Here is a 16,897-nt window from a genome sequence, read left to right as displayed (position 1 = left end):
TGACAGTGTAATCTTATTGTATAAGTATAATTCAGCAAATTTATATTTTTCTAAAAGTAAGATGTGTCAATATCACAATATGCATTTATTGAAAATGTCCAATTTAAGGGGTATGTCCTACTTAAGAGATCAGATTTGGGGCAAGTTACCCTAGATATTCTATAAACTTATACATCACCTGTCTTGAATTCTTCAACTGACATACTTTATTCAAATTCTACATTACCAGTATTCCATGTCCATGTTTGCTTACAAAGACCTGACTACTTTCTGTTTTAATAATAACTATGTCGATGAAATTTCTGACTACAAATTTTTTAAGCTTTGTATAATTACAACAGAACCAAATGATCCAGAAAAGTCCTTGCAGAAATTAAAAGAGCATTTTCAGATTCTTTTAATCTTGGACACAAGATCTGTATTTAAATCGCATTGTACAGAAATTATCCATTGAAATTACCTTTTTGGTAAATAAATTGGTAAAACTGTTTTGATATATGAGATATGTCTCACATGAGTTACATGCAAACAATGCAAGAGTCAATGGACCATCACTGAAGGTGCAGGGCCAAATTATTATGGAAATAGATGTGCCAACGGTAGTGCAACTTACCTACCAAATATCATTAACCTACCATTTGTGGTGCCCCTTAAACTGACATAATAGCAAACTTTAACTATTGTTGACGTCGTTGATGCAGACATTGGAAATAACACATTATAGTCTCGCCTCTGTGACTTTGTTAAAGGCGAGACCATTTGGATGTTTGTACAGCCTGTATTCTTTGTACTTTAGTACCTTTACAAGTATTCAATGTTCACTACATAGTTCTTTTTTACTTACATCCAGTATCTTTCAACTGTTGTATTGCATTGGACATAATACGAACACATCCTAAAAATCCAGCACCAGGTTTCTTGTGGATCTTCTTATGGTTCCATACACTTATAGTTACAGAATCCTTTGATCCTATGTACCTGTAATTATGGAGAAGATTATTTTTCATTATTTCAGTTTCTTGTTCAAGAAGTTTGTGAATCTAAATATCTTTATTTAATCTCCTTTCATATTGAAGGGTTTTAATCCAAAATTTCCAAAAATGGATAACAAATCTACTCCTGAAATAGCACAAAAAGGATTCATCATGTAAAGAGGAATAAGAGATATAGAGAATAAATTCATGACACAAAATCCCTACATGCACTGTTATCAATCTCAAATTCATAGTTAGACCTTCAACATGGACAACCTCACTGCAAAGTCCAAGACAGCCCTTTAAACCTGTTTGTGTGGTCACGTCTGGTGATCTTTTGATTCTACTACTAGGGGTGTTTAAACGATTGTGACTACCCATGAGGGTCTCACATGGTCAGTGATCTTTTGAGTGATGTTCAAAACCCTACACTTGTGCATTAAAGCACACAAATACAGGGTAATATCAACATATTAGGGGTTCTAGCCGACAAAGATACACAGACTTTAAAAACAAAAAATGTACAGGACAATGTATGTACATGTACGTACAAAAATACATAATTTATCAAGAGTCACTTAAGCTTGATATGTAGTACATCATGTAACCAAAATGTTTCAAAATTGTACATAATATTCATCTATAATATACAGGTACGTTGTGTACAACAAAATTAAAACAAAGCAAAAGTCACTTAACATTAAATATTTAATATCCTATAACTGTTTTGTAGTTGAATATCACTGCAGATTTGTGTAAGCAAGGTATTACAATGACGGGATACACATTGAGAGTCAATTCTAGAGGATAAAAAATTACAGAATACATGTTTTGCACATTCTTGAATACCTTGTTAATGAACATGCCTACTGGGTACTTGTTTTTTTACAATTCACTTATACACGTTACTTGGGAAATATAATAACAAATGTGTCTGACCAAACTAAAATGCATTTTAGTTAAAAGATGAGTGTACTTGTTAATAATAAAATTTCTTTATTATAAAATCTACAATATAATACTGCTATAAAATCATCCTAAGGGAACATGTCACCCAAACTTGTAGAGATAAAAAAGCCAATTATTGTCATATAAACAAATCTATGTTATACTGATTAATAACTTTTCAATTAGTGTTATACATATAAGTTATCATACATGTAATTGTGTTTCTCTGAATATTGAATACTCAGGACAAACAACAGCCCTTTTTAAATCAAACTTCCAACTCTAAAATACAGTTGCCTCTAGTAAACTCAAAATCTTTGTCAGAAAGGCTCTCAATTTACCATACTAATTTAGGTGTAAATAAATGGGGAATGTGTCCATGGGACACAGATGATGCCCCCGCTTGCATATCATATAAAGTTATAAAGACACATAACTGAAAAACGGTAAAAGTGACACTACCCAAATTTGTACTTGATCTAAGTTTTGTGGTAATAAGTATTGTGTATAAGTTTCATTACATTTGGTTGAGGCAAACTTAAGTTAGAGAACGGAAACGAAAAATTCAGCCATTTTTCCGTTTTTAAAGGGGCATAACTCTAGAACAGTAAAAGTGACACCACCAAAATTCAAACTTGATCTGTGTTTTGAGGTCATAAGCATTGTGTATAAGTTTCATAACATTTGGTTGAGGCAAACTAAAATTAGAGAACGGAAACCAACTTTAGGATGTACGTACGGATGGACAAGGGTAAACTTAAAGCCCCCTCTACTACGGCGGGGGCATAAAAATGTAGAATTCTTGTTAACAATATAAGAGGGGCTCGCCTATTTTGTCATTTTTCCCACATCCACTTTTTTCCTTCCATTTCCCAGATTCCACTTTTTTACTCGCTTTCTCCCACATCTCATATTTTTCTTCCCTATTTACCAAATCCCCAAAGCGTGTCATCCCCATCATATAAATTCTCTAAGAAACTGACTAAACTGTAAATGCAAAACATAGCAAAACCAGCCATATGTACAGATGGCCAATGTAAAACTATACACTAAAGACATACATGTATCACTGATTGCATAAGAATATAAAACTGCAATTCAAACATGTAATTAGACAATCAAGTCATTATCACAACAACATGAAAAAATAAAATTATCTTTCTTAGCATGAAATTTCAACTGTGTAAAATAGAATTATAAATTATTTTGCCTTCACTGTCAAGTAAAACTTTCAAATAGCAAAACTTGGAATCAGGTTTAGTAATTAAAATAGCAACCTTGTATTCTTACCAATTACAAAATACAAATAGGACAATAAATCATAAAACATGTATCTATAGGCTGTTGGAAGTTAAATTTTAAGATGAACAGGAAGTAGATAATTCATTATACTTATATCATATATGTATATATATATTGTTTATTGGACAAAGAAAAACAACTCTGTTTTACCTTTCTTCCATTGTACATCTAATTAAAAATCATATAGCTCAGATAAAATCTTTTTTTCCCCGAACTCATGTCAGTGCCCTGTTTTATAAAGAAAAATATTCCTCTTCTTGGCTATCTTATTTATTTGTAAAATTCATATATTAAGGGTTTAAAGTAACAATTTGATCAAAATACAGATCTTGTGTTCAAGCTTCACTTACAAGGCTCCATTCTACTTTCTGTTTTAAGAACTTTCGGGATCCTCTGGTTTTGTCAGATTAATACACGTCTTGAAGGTTGAAATTTCATTAACTGATGAAATTATTACCTGAGCAGAAAGTAAAAATGAGTGCGTCAAATCCTGGTAAGCAAAGCTTAGTCACAGGATCTGCATTTTAATCAGATTGTTATAGTAAGCACTTGAAACCAGTTTCAATTTTCCTACAATGTCCTTAAGATTTTGTGCACTACCACACAACAATGTGTATTGCATTCACAAATGTTTTTCTTGTTAATTAGCAACATTTTTTCTTACCCTAAACAATTTGAGAAAAAAAAACAATAACAATTCACATGTAGGTCATTTCCTAAATATCTCAGTCCCTGCCCGTGATTGACTTTCTCATTCACCAGGGCCTTAACTTTTTAATTGATAAAGTGTCACAAATCCAGATAAACAAGAGTGCACACGCTGAAATGTCTCGCCTTCTTTACTAACCATTGATTTTATGTTGATAGTCCTAAACACAAAGCTTTACTACAAGTAACACATAAACTTAACATGATCAAAGAAAATGAGGTCAAGGTCAGATAAACCAAACGAGAAATACATGTACACCTTACAATCATTCAATAAACCAAACATAGTTGACCTATTGCTTATTGTTTCTAAGAAACAGTCTTAAACAAGAAAACTTAACATTGACCAATGAACCATGAAAATGAGGTCAAGGTCAAATGAACCATGCCAGACAGACATGTACACCTTACAATCAATTTAGGCATTAAATATAGTTGACTTATTGCTTATAGTATCTAAGAAACAAACTTAACCATGAAAACTTAACATTGACCAATGAACCATGAAAATGAGGTCAAGGTCAGATGATACCTGCCAGACAGACATATACACCTTACAATCCTTCCATACATCAAATATAGTTGATCTATTGCTTATAGTTGAAGAAAAACAGACAAAAACACAAAAACTTAACACTGAGAAATGAACCGTGAAAATGAGGTCAAGGTCAAATAAAACCTGTGAGACTGACATTTACATCATAAAATATTTCCATACACCATTTATAGTTGACCTATTGCATATAGTATTAGAAAATAAATGTGGATAGTGTCCACATGTGGACACAGATGATGCCCCCGCTTGCATATCATATAGTTATAAAGGGACATAACTGAAGAACGGTAATAGTGATGCTACCCAAAAATTTTGTGGTAATAAGCATTGTGTGTAAGTCTCATAACATTTGGTTGGGGCTAACTTAAGTAGAGAACAGAAACTAAAAATTCAGCAATTTTTCTATTTGTAAACACGCATAACTCTAGAACAGTTGTGTATAAGTTTTATAACATTTGGTTGAGACAAACTAAAGTTAGAGAACAGAAACGAAAAATTCAGCAATTTTTATGTTTATAAAGGGACATAACTCAAGAATGGTAAAAGTGTCGCCACCAAATTTCATACTTAATCTGTATTATGTAGTAATAAGCATTGTGTATAAGTATTATAACATTTGGTTGAGGCAAACTAAAGTTAAATAAAAGGGGAGATTAGGACTCAGATCAGGAGGTTTTTAATCAACATTAATTTTGTTGTAAATGTAACCGTGTGCTGTAAAAATGGTCTTTTAAAGTGTGTTTTCTTCAACTTTCCATCCAATTTATTATGTTTATAGTACCCTTGTACTTATAAAGTTTCTCCATCTTTATATTCTACATTTTCAATCTAACATTGTTTTTTTACTTCATATTCTATAAAACAATCATTGCAACCAGAACATTTGTTTAACTATTTGCAAAAAGTTTTTATTTTATTTTTTTTTTCTCTTGCAAATAGTTTTTATTTTTTTTATTTTTTTCTCCATAGTTTTTATTTGCAAACTCAGAAAATCATTCTATCTGTAAAATAAGGGTCATAGTTATTATATAAATTTCAATTTAAGCCTTGAAAGGAAGTATAGAATCCTCAAATAATTTTCAAATTATTATTTTTTTATTTGTCCTAAGACATTTAAAATCATTCAATTACCATCTTTTTATGATTATTTGTTCAATTTATATTTTATTTATATTCTTTTAAAAATTTTCATTATTAAAAGGAAAGTAACTTAAAACCAGTTTTTGTTACACAACGGCTGTTAGCCTGAGGTAAAAATCGTTGATTACCAGTATGTTTGACACCCAAGCTGACAAGTGAAGCCATATAATTATGCATGTTAATTGATTTACAGGTAAAATATAACTTCAGGTAATGTCAGTTACACCAGATGCCTGAGATGATATGTTGGGCAGAAATTTTTCATTCATGAAAAATTTCATACACGGGATTTTTTCCTCTTCAACGGGATTTTTTCCTCTTCAACGGGAGGTCAGGAGGAGACCCCTAAAAACGGGATTATTGTACTCCCGTCGGGAGGTTCACATGTATGCCTATTCAAACCATATCATTATTATTTGCTTTTATATATAAATCAGAAATAACCAATTTAAAATGGAAAATGTTATAGAAAAAAAAAGGAAAAAAAAATCCCCCCCCCCCCCCCCAATTTTTTGAACCCCCTTATGATTCATCACCCCCAAACTCAATCCCAGCTTTCCCTTTGTGGTATGGTACCTTGCAGTACAATTTCAGAGAGATTCGTACACTTGAACACAAGTTATTGTCTGGAAACTAGAAAAATGCTTGTTTTTTGGCCCCTTTTTGGCCCCAAATTCCTAAACGTTTAGGGCAATTACCCCCAAACTCAATTCCAGCTTTCCCTTTGTGATATGGAACCTTGCAGTACAATTTCATAAAGATCCATACACTTACACACAAGTTATTGTCCTGAAACTAGAAAAATGCATGTTTTTTTTGCCCTTTAATGGCCCCTCATTACTAAAATTTTGAGGGAAAAACCCCCAAAATCAAACCCAGCCTTCCCTTTGTGGTATGGTACCTTGCAGTACAATTTCAGAGAGATCCATACACTTGAACACAAGTTATTGTCTGGAAACTAGAAAAATGCTTATTTTTGGCCCCTTTTTGGCCCCTTATTCCTAAACTTTTTGGGCAATTACCCCCAAACTCAAACCCAGCTTTCCCTTAGTGATATGGAACCTTGTAGTACAATTTCATAAAGATCCATACACTTACAAACAAGTTATTGTCATGAAACTAGAAAAATGCTAGTTTTTTGCCCCTTTTTGGCCCCTTATTCCTAAAATTTGGAGGAAATTACCCCAAAAATCAATCCCAGTATTCCCTTTGTGATATGGAACCTTGTAGTACAATTTCATAAAGATCCATACACTTACACACAAGTTATTGTCATGAAACTAGAAAACTGCCTGTTTTTTGCCCCTTTTTGGCCCCTAATTCCTAAAATTTGGAGGCAATTACCCCCATAATCAATCCCAGCATTCCCTTTCTGATATGGAACCTTGTGATACAATGTCGGAGAGATCCATACACTTACACACAAGTTATGTCTGGAAGTTACAAAAATGCTTATTTTTGGCCCTTTTTGGCCCCTAATTCCTTTACATGTTTTTTTTTGCCCTTTTATGGTCCCTCATTACTAAAATTTTGAGGGAAAAACCCCCAAAATCAATCCCCACCTTCCTTTTGTGGTATTGAACCTTATGGTAAAATTTCATTGAGATCCATTCACTTAAACTAAAGTTAGAGTGCGAAAACTAATGTGTCTTCGGACGACGGCGACGCCGCCAACGTCATACCAATATATGACCACAAAATTTTGTTTGCGGTCATATAAAAATTGGTAAAAATCATCATTAAAGGACAATAACTCTAATAAGGAGTCATCTGACGATTTTGGTTATGTTGACTTATTTATAGATCTTGTCTTGCTGATCATTTTTGCCATTTAAAGTATCTGTTTATCTATTATAATTTTTGAGATAAAAGGCAAAATATTTGTCATTTAAGGGCAATAACGTCTGACCGTTTTGATATAAATGGACAATAGGTATAGCTCAGCCTCAACATTTTGAACATTTTTGCCCAAGTCAGATTTTCTCTATTTACAGCAGTTTTCAAAATAATAGGCAAAACTTGCATTTTACCACTATGTTCTATTTTTAGCCAGGTCGGCCATCTTGGTTAGCAGGCAAAGTCATCTGACACATTTTTTAAATTAGATACCCCAATGATGATTGTAGCCAAGTTTGGTTAAATTTAGCCCAATAGTTTCAGAGGAGAAGATGATGTAAAAGTTAACAGATGATGACAGTGGCCAAGTGATGAGAAAAGCTCACTTGGACCAAGTAGGCTAAAAACAGGAGAAAAGTCAATTACAGTGTACAAATTTGTACGAACCCATTGCATGGTACATCTGCTTTTTCCCACAATTTTCTAACATAAAAAATCAAAATGCTTTTAATATTTCAAAATAATCAATTATTAAACTGCAAAATTACCTGTTTGCTTTTGATTTAAAAATCAATAAATATCTGGAACAAAAATATCACAAGCAAACCTTCACATTCTTTGATGAATATTACAATTATAATTTTAATAATAAATAAGTAACCTCACTAACCAACTGTCAGCTCTTCATATCTTAATTTGAAACACATCATAAACTTCATGTTATTATAATGTTTCATTAATCACATAGCAGAACTATTTTCCATACATGTATAAGACATTAAAATAAAATGCTTAACATCAGTCCTTTCACTTAAAACCATTTAATTCATAATGTAACACTTGTGTATTTACACAAATTTAAGCTCATTTAAATGTGTTACAATAATTTCAAACAAATTGACTGCCTTTGATCATGTTACACTAGCTTTACAATGCTTTACATGTATATATTTGAACATAAGTTTTCCTACACTTGAGGTTACAATGCTTTACATGTATATGTTTGAACATAGCTTTCCTACACTTGAATAGATTTGATGATTTCCTGTGTATCCTATATAGAAAGTTTAGAAATAAACCTTGACATCAAGTTTCATATCTTATTCTGATGTTCCTCCTTACTATAACCTAAATATGAAAATTTGAAAGAAGAATTAATGATTTGGGTTACATGTATATAAGCCCTTAAATTAAATATGTTTTATGATGTCTCCAATTTGAAGAAATATATGTTAAATCTATGAACTTCAATTAAACATAGCCATTTCTATTTTTAACATTTCCATTTAAAGCCATGAAATTATAGTAAGTATAGTAAATTACACAAATTACACAAAATAGTCAACATTTGACTCTCTCAGACTGAGAAATAATATACAGCACATCCCTCTCCCTAAAAAATCATAACATTGACAGTTAACATTGTGATTATCTACATTGTTGTTGCAAGCAAACAGGTATTGAAAAACACTTGAGCTCTGTCTTAAAATGTTCCTAAAATCATTTTTTGCAAGAATCTTCTTAATATTTAACATGATGTCACTACTATATCATGATAATAGTGACATCAAGCCATGGCTAATATCAATATTTTCATACAATTAGATATTCAGATGAAATCTTGTATTTTGTGAACAGAACCAAAATAAGCCCAAAGATGATCAAGACATTCAATTTGAACATATATATTTATGGCTGAGAATTAGTCTAACGTTACACAAATCCTGGCTGTAAACATGTATACTTCACTTGCATTGATATACTTTTACTAAATACGTCAGAAAAAATTATATTTGATCATCAGGACACAATTGTCACTTTGTTATGTGGGGTTACATACATGTATGATTGTTTTTATCACTCTGGTGCTGCTACTATTATTGTAAAGTCAGGTATTTTATATGTAATTGTTACATCCCTATTTTGTGAAATGAACCATAACAATAATATTCACTGTAATCTCTCAAGCATAAAATGTAGTTCATCATGGCTAAATTATTCTTGAACTGTATACCCAGAACTCAGTAATTAGTAATTTAAATAAATGAGGAATGTGTCCATAGGACACAGTATTGCCCCCGCTTGCATATCATATTAAGTTATAAAGGGACATAACTGAAGAACAGTAAAAGTGACGCTACCAAAATTTGTACTTGAGCTGAGTTTTGTAGTAATAAGTATTGTGTATAAGTTTTATAAAATTTGGTTGAGGCAAACTTACACTGTAAGTTAGAGAACAGAAACGAAAAATTCAGCAATTTTTCCGTTTGTAAAGGGGCATAACTCTAGAACGGTTAAAGTGACACCACCAAAATTCAATCTTGATCTGTATTTTGTAATAATAAGCATTGTGTATAAGTTTCATTACATTTGGTTGAGGCAAACTAAAGTTAGAGAACAGAAACGAAAAAAAAATGTGTATAGGGGCATAACTCTAGAACGGTTAAAGTGACACCATCAAAATTCAATCTTGATCTGTATTTTGTGGTAATAAGCATTGTGTATAAGTTTCATAACATTTGGTTGAGGCAAACTTAAGTTAGAGAACGGGAAGGAAAAATGTAAAGGGGCATAACTCTAGAATGGTTAAAGTGATGCCACCAAAATTCAAACTTGATCTGTGTTTTGTAATAAGCATTGGGTATAAGTTTCATAACATTTGGTTGAGGCAAACTAAAGTTAGAGAACGGAAACCAACCATGGGACATACGTATGGACATACGTACGTACAGACAGACAAGGGTAAAACTTAAAGCTCTCTCAGCTACTGCGGGGGCATAAAAAAAACATTTAAATATTATATTACATTTGCGAGAAAACCATTTCATCACAGAATTAACAAACCCTGTGCAGATATATGACAATCTTGGTCACAATCATATTTTCTCAGCTTACCAATATTAAAGAGTGGAGCTAAAAACTAACAACTTTTACGTAGCATCTTAGTGTTGTAGGATCCATTTGAGGATTAAAGGAATACATGTACTGAATTCAAAATCAACATTGAGATTTTGATGGTGAAATTAAGCTTAGAAGATATTAGAATTTTTGCTTTTTAAAACTTCGCTCTGGATATCAAAATCTTCAAGATAATAGCAACACAAAAATGTGTAAAACAATCGTCATTCATAGGCACAAAAGTTTAGAATATTTATATTCTCCTTATGAAGTAGACCTTAGAAGTACTTTCTACATAACCTTCAACTCCATGCTAGAGAAATTAGCTATCTAATTGGTGTTTCAAAAAATACAATTGTTCTGATGATATTTTCTCTTAAGATATACATTGTAGTTATAACCTTTTATTGCAAACAATATTTGTTTCAGACAACTCAAAAGCTATTTATTTATATAAAAAGAAGATGTGGTATGATTGCCAATGATGTTTACAGCAAGTTCTCAACTGTCATCAAATTTTAATGAAACAAAAGTTCCCAGCATTGCAAAACGTTTATAAGAATATAAAGTTAGCAAATATCATGTTTTATTTTCTATGATCTTACCAAGGGTTCGGAAACAGTCATAATTGCCAGTCATGACCTAAACTGAAAGCTATTTGTCCTAAACAGCAGATTGGGATTTAGGACAAATTTTATTTTTTTTAAAGAAATAATTTAGGTCATTTCATTGAGATCTTAATCGCCATTTTGCACTTGTTTTTGTTTTATAATCCCTTTCCTGTAATAAAATTGTCACTCCAGTATAGTATGATAATCCTGAGGGCCCTCCTAATTACTATATTAATGCCTCCGGGAAATATTGTCTAATGATCGCTAATCACTTTTTACCTGTGTTTTTAATTCACACCTGACATGGATCACAAGCTCAGAACTAATATCATAAAGAAATTAAAATACGAAGAAAACTGTATTCATTATTTAATTACTTTTCAGCAAAGACAATCATCAATTCTGATTTAAAAATTGAAACTAAATTAAATTTACGTAGAAAAAAGTAATTTTTCACGAGTTAGAGTTACACATGTGCTTTATTTACTATGTAATACGCATGTGTGAAATTGTCGTCAGCAGATTAGACACTTAATCGTACAATGCAAAATGATTTCATGCTGGATATTGTTATTTTCAAACACTTTTAAAATTAAAACGCCGGTGATTTCCTGTAAATATTGATAAACAAAACGAATCCCAGATGAATCCAGAATTATTCGTACTTTAGTATTGTTGCAAACCTTCCGGTTTTAATTTCGTTTTCAAAATCAAAAGAAACTTTAGCGACGTCTGAGAAATTAACCATTTTGAGTCATTAAAATCATTTCAATTTTAAACTGTTGCCTTTCCTAAACTGTTCTTGAATGTTTTTAGAAAAATGGTAAGACAATTCATGATGTAAATGTGATTAAACAGTCAATACAAGTTCGTTAATGCTATAAATCTAGTGTGATTTTCGACATTTGAAAAAAGGGCACCAACTTTTCTCAAAATTACTGAAATTGTGTGAAAAATTTCCAGATCCTTGGATCTTACATGTACATTTACATGTATTCATCTTCAGTTCTTCACAACAAAAATGACAATAGAAATAGGCTGTATTACAAAACTTATCTTAACAATTTAAAAGTTATCTAATTACTGGAATATTTATTCTTGAGTTCGATGATTACATTTAAGCTATAATGATGATTAATCTTTCAATTTTTAGGAAAAAACAATCAAAGAGAAAAAAATGTTTAATACCTTACCACATCTTGTATTTCATTTCCCATTTTTGATTTAGAGTTAATGCTATAATTGCTTTATTTTACATATTTAGATTCTAGTGTTTCGAGTGTTTCAGACTTGTTCTTCCTTGAAGTGTTAGTTCATAAAATTTTCTAACAAGCACAATATATATTTGCCTTATTTACATTGTATTTGAACAAATGATAGATGGATGTAAATGAATGAATGGAGGTTTAATGTCCAATGGCAAATCAAATGCATCTTCAGGACAAGAACATGATATCAATATAATCCTGCTTTGTACTAAACAGCTGAATTTTTAACATGCTAGTCCTCAAGGCAACAGTCTGTCTACCTGGATACATTATTCTGATTTCAAACTGACCAGTCTTTGTTCTTACTCCTATATGCTGGATGCTTAGCGAAGAAGCAGCAAATACCATTTTTAAGTCTTTGCTTTGAACCGGTTGGGGTTCAAACACACAACCTCCCCAACTCGAGGTGAGCCTGCTTCCAGGAGACCACCATGACAGTTAATGAAAAAAGAACAGAATGTGATAAGTATATATATATGCAAGACTAAAACTAGTTAATCAGGAAATATGTAAAAATCTTGATACATTGTGTACAACTTACAGGTCATAATGCTGGTTCCATTTTGGATCCAAAGTATTTTTACTGGTATCAGTAGAATGACACTGACCGGAACCATCCACACTAATTTTAGCAAAAGGATCAGGTAGGCCTGAAATTATAAATTTATACATTATTTGCTGTGAAAAGTCTTTGATTTAATACATTTCTAAGGTTACTTACATGCAGCCATAATTAAATTAAGTTGTCAAGCCTTACGCTCTGGCGGCATACATGCATTATTGCATACTGTCTTGAGGCTTGTATAGTCCGCAGTTTTTTTCTCCAAAATTAATATTGCCAGGCAGGGGTGTAGATTATAGAGTAACAAGCAAGGAATAAGAGAAAAGCTCGATCTTGCGAGGTTTGTATACGTTCAGCCATGTTTGTTATTGAAAATGTTGAGGGTGCCCTTATAATTTTCAAAACTAATAATTTACCTAATCCATATTGATATGCAATTCTAATTCAAAATCCAATATTAACTGATGAATATCAAAATTTAATGCTTCAAAACAAATTAGTCGTTTCTTTTCATAGCATTGCATAATAGAAGCTGGAATCCGCTTGTATTTATCAGCATAAAAAGTATAAATCCGCTGGGAACCAGCTTATGCATTACGATGTATAAACTACAAAACGTAATTGGTTATTCGTTCTGTGTTGGTGTTTCATACTGACGCATTCGTTTTGTTCTAGCTAAAGATCTTTCAAACATTGTTTTGGATATATTTAATAGTATTTAACTAAAGAAGGGTACTGTTTAAGCTTTAAAGTAGTATTCTAGTAGTAACTATGAAGTATGCACACTCTCACCATAATTATTTTCGATGTCCATGTGCTATACAAACTTCCAGTAAATATGAAACACAACTTTCCCAATTGTTTTTTTGTGATTTTGACTTATTTTAACACTTGTGGAGTGTTCTATAATCATTTACAAGCATTTTCAATGATAGAAAACAGGTTTTTCCATGAAAATACCATAAACAATCACACATGATTTTAAATAAGAGTTTCATAAAACGTTTTCAAGCAGTTACAAAATTTTTTTTCCTGAATTCTCATGGCAAACAGGGGGGGTGCGGACAAATTCCAATGCAGACTTTAAAAGGTTGATTACAGTATTTGAATTCAAGAAATGTGTAGAATGATAAAAATAAATCGTATTGTTAGGTACATAAAAATGTAAGCATACTGTTTCGTCTCTAATACTGGGAATATTGTTCCCTTTCATTAGCATTTGAATATATATCAGCATATACCATCACTACCAATACCGAAAGAAACACGATGTAGTGTCTGACAGACTGATTAAAGAGCATACACGATATAACTCATTGGTGTTGAGATGCGGACCAAATATGAATTATTTCTCATTCTGTCCATAAAATTCAGAAGAAAAATGTGACGACATGTCGCCATATAAAATTTCTTACAAATCTTTTTTACTTTTACAAATTTAGATGACGAATTGGATAAGAAATACTTTTATTTTGAAAATCCTTTCGTTAACAGCGAAAAATGACGAGTGCTGTAGAAAGGCCAAAACTAACAGCTTTATTTTGTGTTACTCCACTTTTGTTTTCCATAACATTGACATTTGCAACAGTAATTTACATGTAATGACAAATTGCTTATTGTACCCAATCAGCTAAATGTAGATAAACAGTATTTGGCATACTTACGGAAGAAATCTTTCTTGGCTAAGTTCTTGGCACAAAGAACTGAAATAGAAAAAAAACATGTTCTTGTATGATGTGCGTACACGTATCTATACAATGTACAACAGACTATTTCACTCACTGTCCATACTCCTCCTGACATGGTACAGTGTAGAATAAATTTTAAATACCAATACCCAAAACACCCATAATTTCTACATAAAATAGAGAATGGAAATGGGGAATGTGTTAAAGAGACAACAACCCGACCAAAGAGTAAAAATCAGCCAAAGGCCACCAATGGGTCTTCAACACCAGGAGAAAATCCCGCACCTGGAGGCGGACTTCAGCTGGCCCCTAAACAAAATGTGTACTAGTTCAGTGAAAATGGACGTCATACTAAACTCCTAAACATATAAATGAACTTAAATTAAAAAAACATACAAGACTAACAAAGGCCAGAGGCTCCTGACTTGGGACAGGCGCAAAAATGTGGCGGGTTATATGAATGCTTACAAATAATCAGTTCTATATATGTATAGTTGTGTATACTCAGTTAAATCACTATTCCACTATTATAAAAATTTGACAGCGCTCTTGCTAAAAAATAATCACAAACTTTAACAATTGTTGATAGCACAGACCCTACCCACAGCACTTCTAAGTCTTTTCTCAACCCATTTGTCAAGACAAGACAAAATTAATAGGATATTGCTAAAGCTTATAAAGAATAAGTTTTAACAATTAATGATAGCACAGACCCTGACCACAGCACTTCTACATTTCTAAGTCTTGTCACCACTCATTTATTAAGACTAGTGACAAAATTAATAGGATATTGCAATAGCTTATAAAGAATCAAATTTAAACAAAAATAATTTAGGTACATTCCCATGAAAAATCCTCAGGATAGTATTTCCTCTTACATGTATGTACCAAAATTGAAAAATTTCCTGTCAAATTGTATCTTCCTCTATATACAAATCATAAGGTTGTTAACAGAGATGCATAAATATAGAAAAGGGCATGTATTTTTAAACATAATATGTTTGGTCAAACATGTCTGGAATAAAGCGTGGACATTACTGTACTCAGTGTACTGGAAGTCAAATTACAATGTACCATAAAATAAAGAAACAAACCTAGAATTAAAAAAAACATCATTCCCCTATAAAGTAGAATAAACTGTTGACAGAGATATGTCCCCTCTGTCAGCATAAATTCAGAAAACAGACAGCAACATTTCTAATTAATTCAAAGTCACTGGACCAATAATTAGTTGGCAGGGCCTTAAAATGGTCGACAAACTGAGATGTACACACAACAATACAACTTTATAGAAAATATTGTTGTCTACTGTAAGTAGTACCTATCAAACTAACTTAAGCAGAAAATTTTACATTGAAAATTGTTAATCAATTGAAAGTCACTGGACCATGACCTAGGAGGCATGGCCTCAAAATAGTCGTCAAACTGATATGTACTGATAGTAATGCAACTTTATAAAAAATATCATTGATATATCACAACTAGTTCCAATCAAATCTAATTTAAGCAGAAAACCTAACAATTGTTGACGCCAACTACGACTATCGTTGTCGGAAAAGCAATTTGTATGTCTTGCTTTCCTTGACTTTCCTCTCATGCGAGACAAAAACCATATCTGTTTAGTGTACTGTATTTTAGCCAATTACAGCAGTGAAATCAATAAGAAGATAAATATATTTCAGGAGTTAATTATGATATACTGTGGATTAGTTTTTATTCATAAGGTATTAGTTTAAGGATAGGTTTTCAAATGTACTGTATGTAGATTTGTCAGGAAATCAAATATTCCCAGAAACTTATTTTGGGGATTAACCTAACTTGGCTGTATATGTACATATGAACATATAGTTGTCTCATGGGCAATCATACTACATGTACATCTCCCTTTTATTATATTAACTAATAAAAAATGTAAACATTTGTTATTCCGATTATCGATTTTATAAATAAAAAATCATTAACTTATTGAAATTTGTTAATTTACAAATTGACTATAATTTTCATTAATTGATCATTTAAAAAAACATCTTAATAAATAAACCTTTTGACACCTCCCTGTAAATGTAGGGAATCATCACTTAAAACACCCATTAAAATGTATGTCCATTTCAAATTTGAACATACATTTAATATATATAAAAACTTTTTAGGTGAACAATACTCTGCATTGGGTAATTCTTCAATACTATATATGACATACACAAGTATTACATAAGGAAATAAGTGATTCTCAACACTACATTTGGTCAGTTAGATGCTATCTCTATGATGTACACACAACATATCCATTTTGTCATGTGAATGACAATGATTATCTTCAAAAGAGAGTTGCCAAAAACTTATTGCTAACAACATGAACAACAATGTCAAAATGGGGTATCAAACAAAAGCCATGAGTTCCTTATC

The 16,897-nt window shown here is 31.7% G+C and overlaps 1 protein-coding gene across 1 annotated transcript in view; it reads right to left on the bottom strand.

The window, feature by feature from the left end:
- LOC127707405 (E3 ubiquitin-protein ligase SMURF2-like) overlaps window positions 1-16,897 on the bottom strand; it is a 48,152-nt gene that overhangs the window by 30,768 nt on the left and 487 nt on the right. The window contains exons 2-4 of the mRNA XM_052211890.1: window positions 14,468-14,506; window positions 12,783-12,891; window positions 845-978 (exon numbers count right to left, since the gene is read on the bottom strand). Coding sequence (XP_052067850.1) covers window positions 845-978; window positions 12,783-12,891; window positions 14,468-14,506 — 282 coding nt within the window. The remainder of the gene's footprint in view (window positions 1-844; window positions 979-12,782; window positions 12,892-14,467; window positions 14,507-16,897) is intronic.

The sequence above is a fragment of the Mytilus californianus genome, unplaced genomic scaffold, assembly GCF_021869535.1.
Source record: "Mytilus californianus isolate M0D057914Y unplaced genomic scaffold, xbMytCali1.0.p SCAF_7, whole genome shotgun sequence".
Lineage (NCBI taxonomy): Eukaryota > Metazoa > Mollusca > Bivalvia > Mytilida > Mytilidae > Mytilus > Mytilus californianus.
Note: the sequence above shows the minus strand (reverse complement) of the source record. Positions and strands in the feature narration are given on the sequence as shown.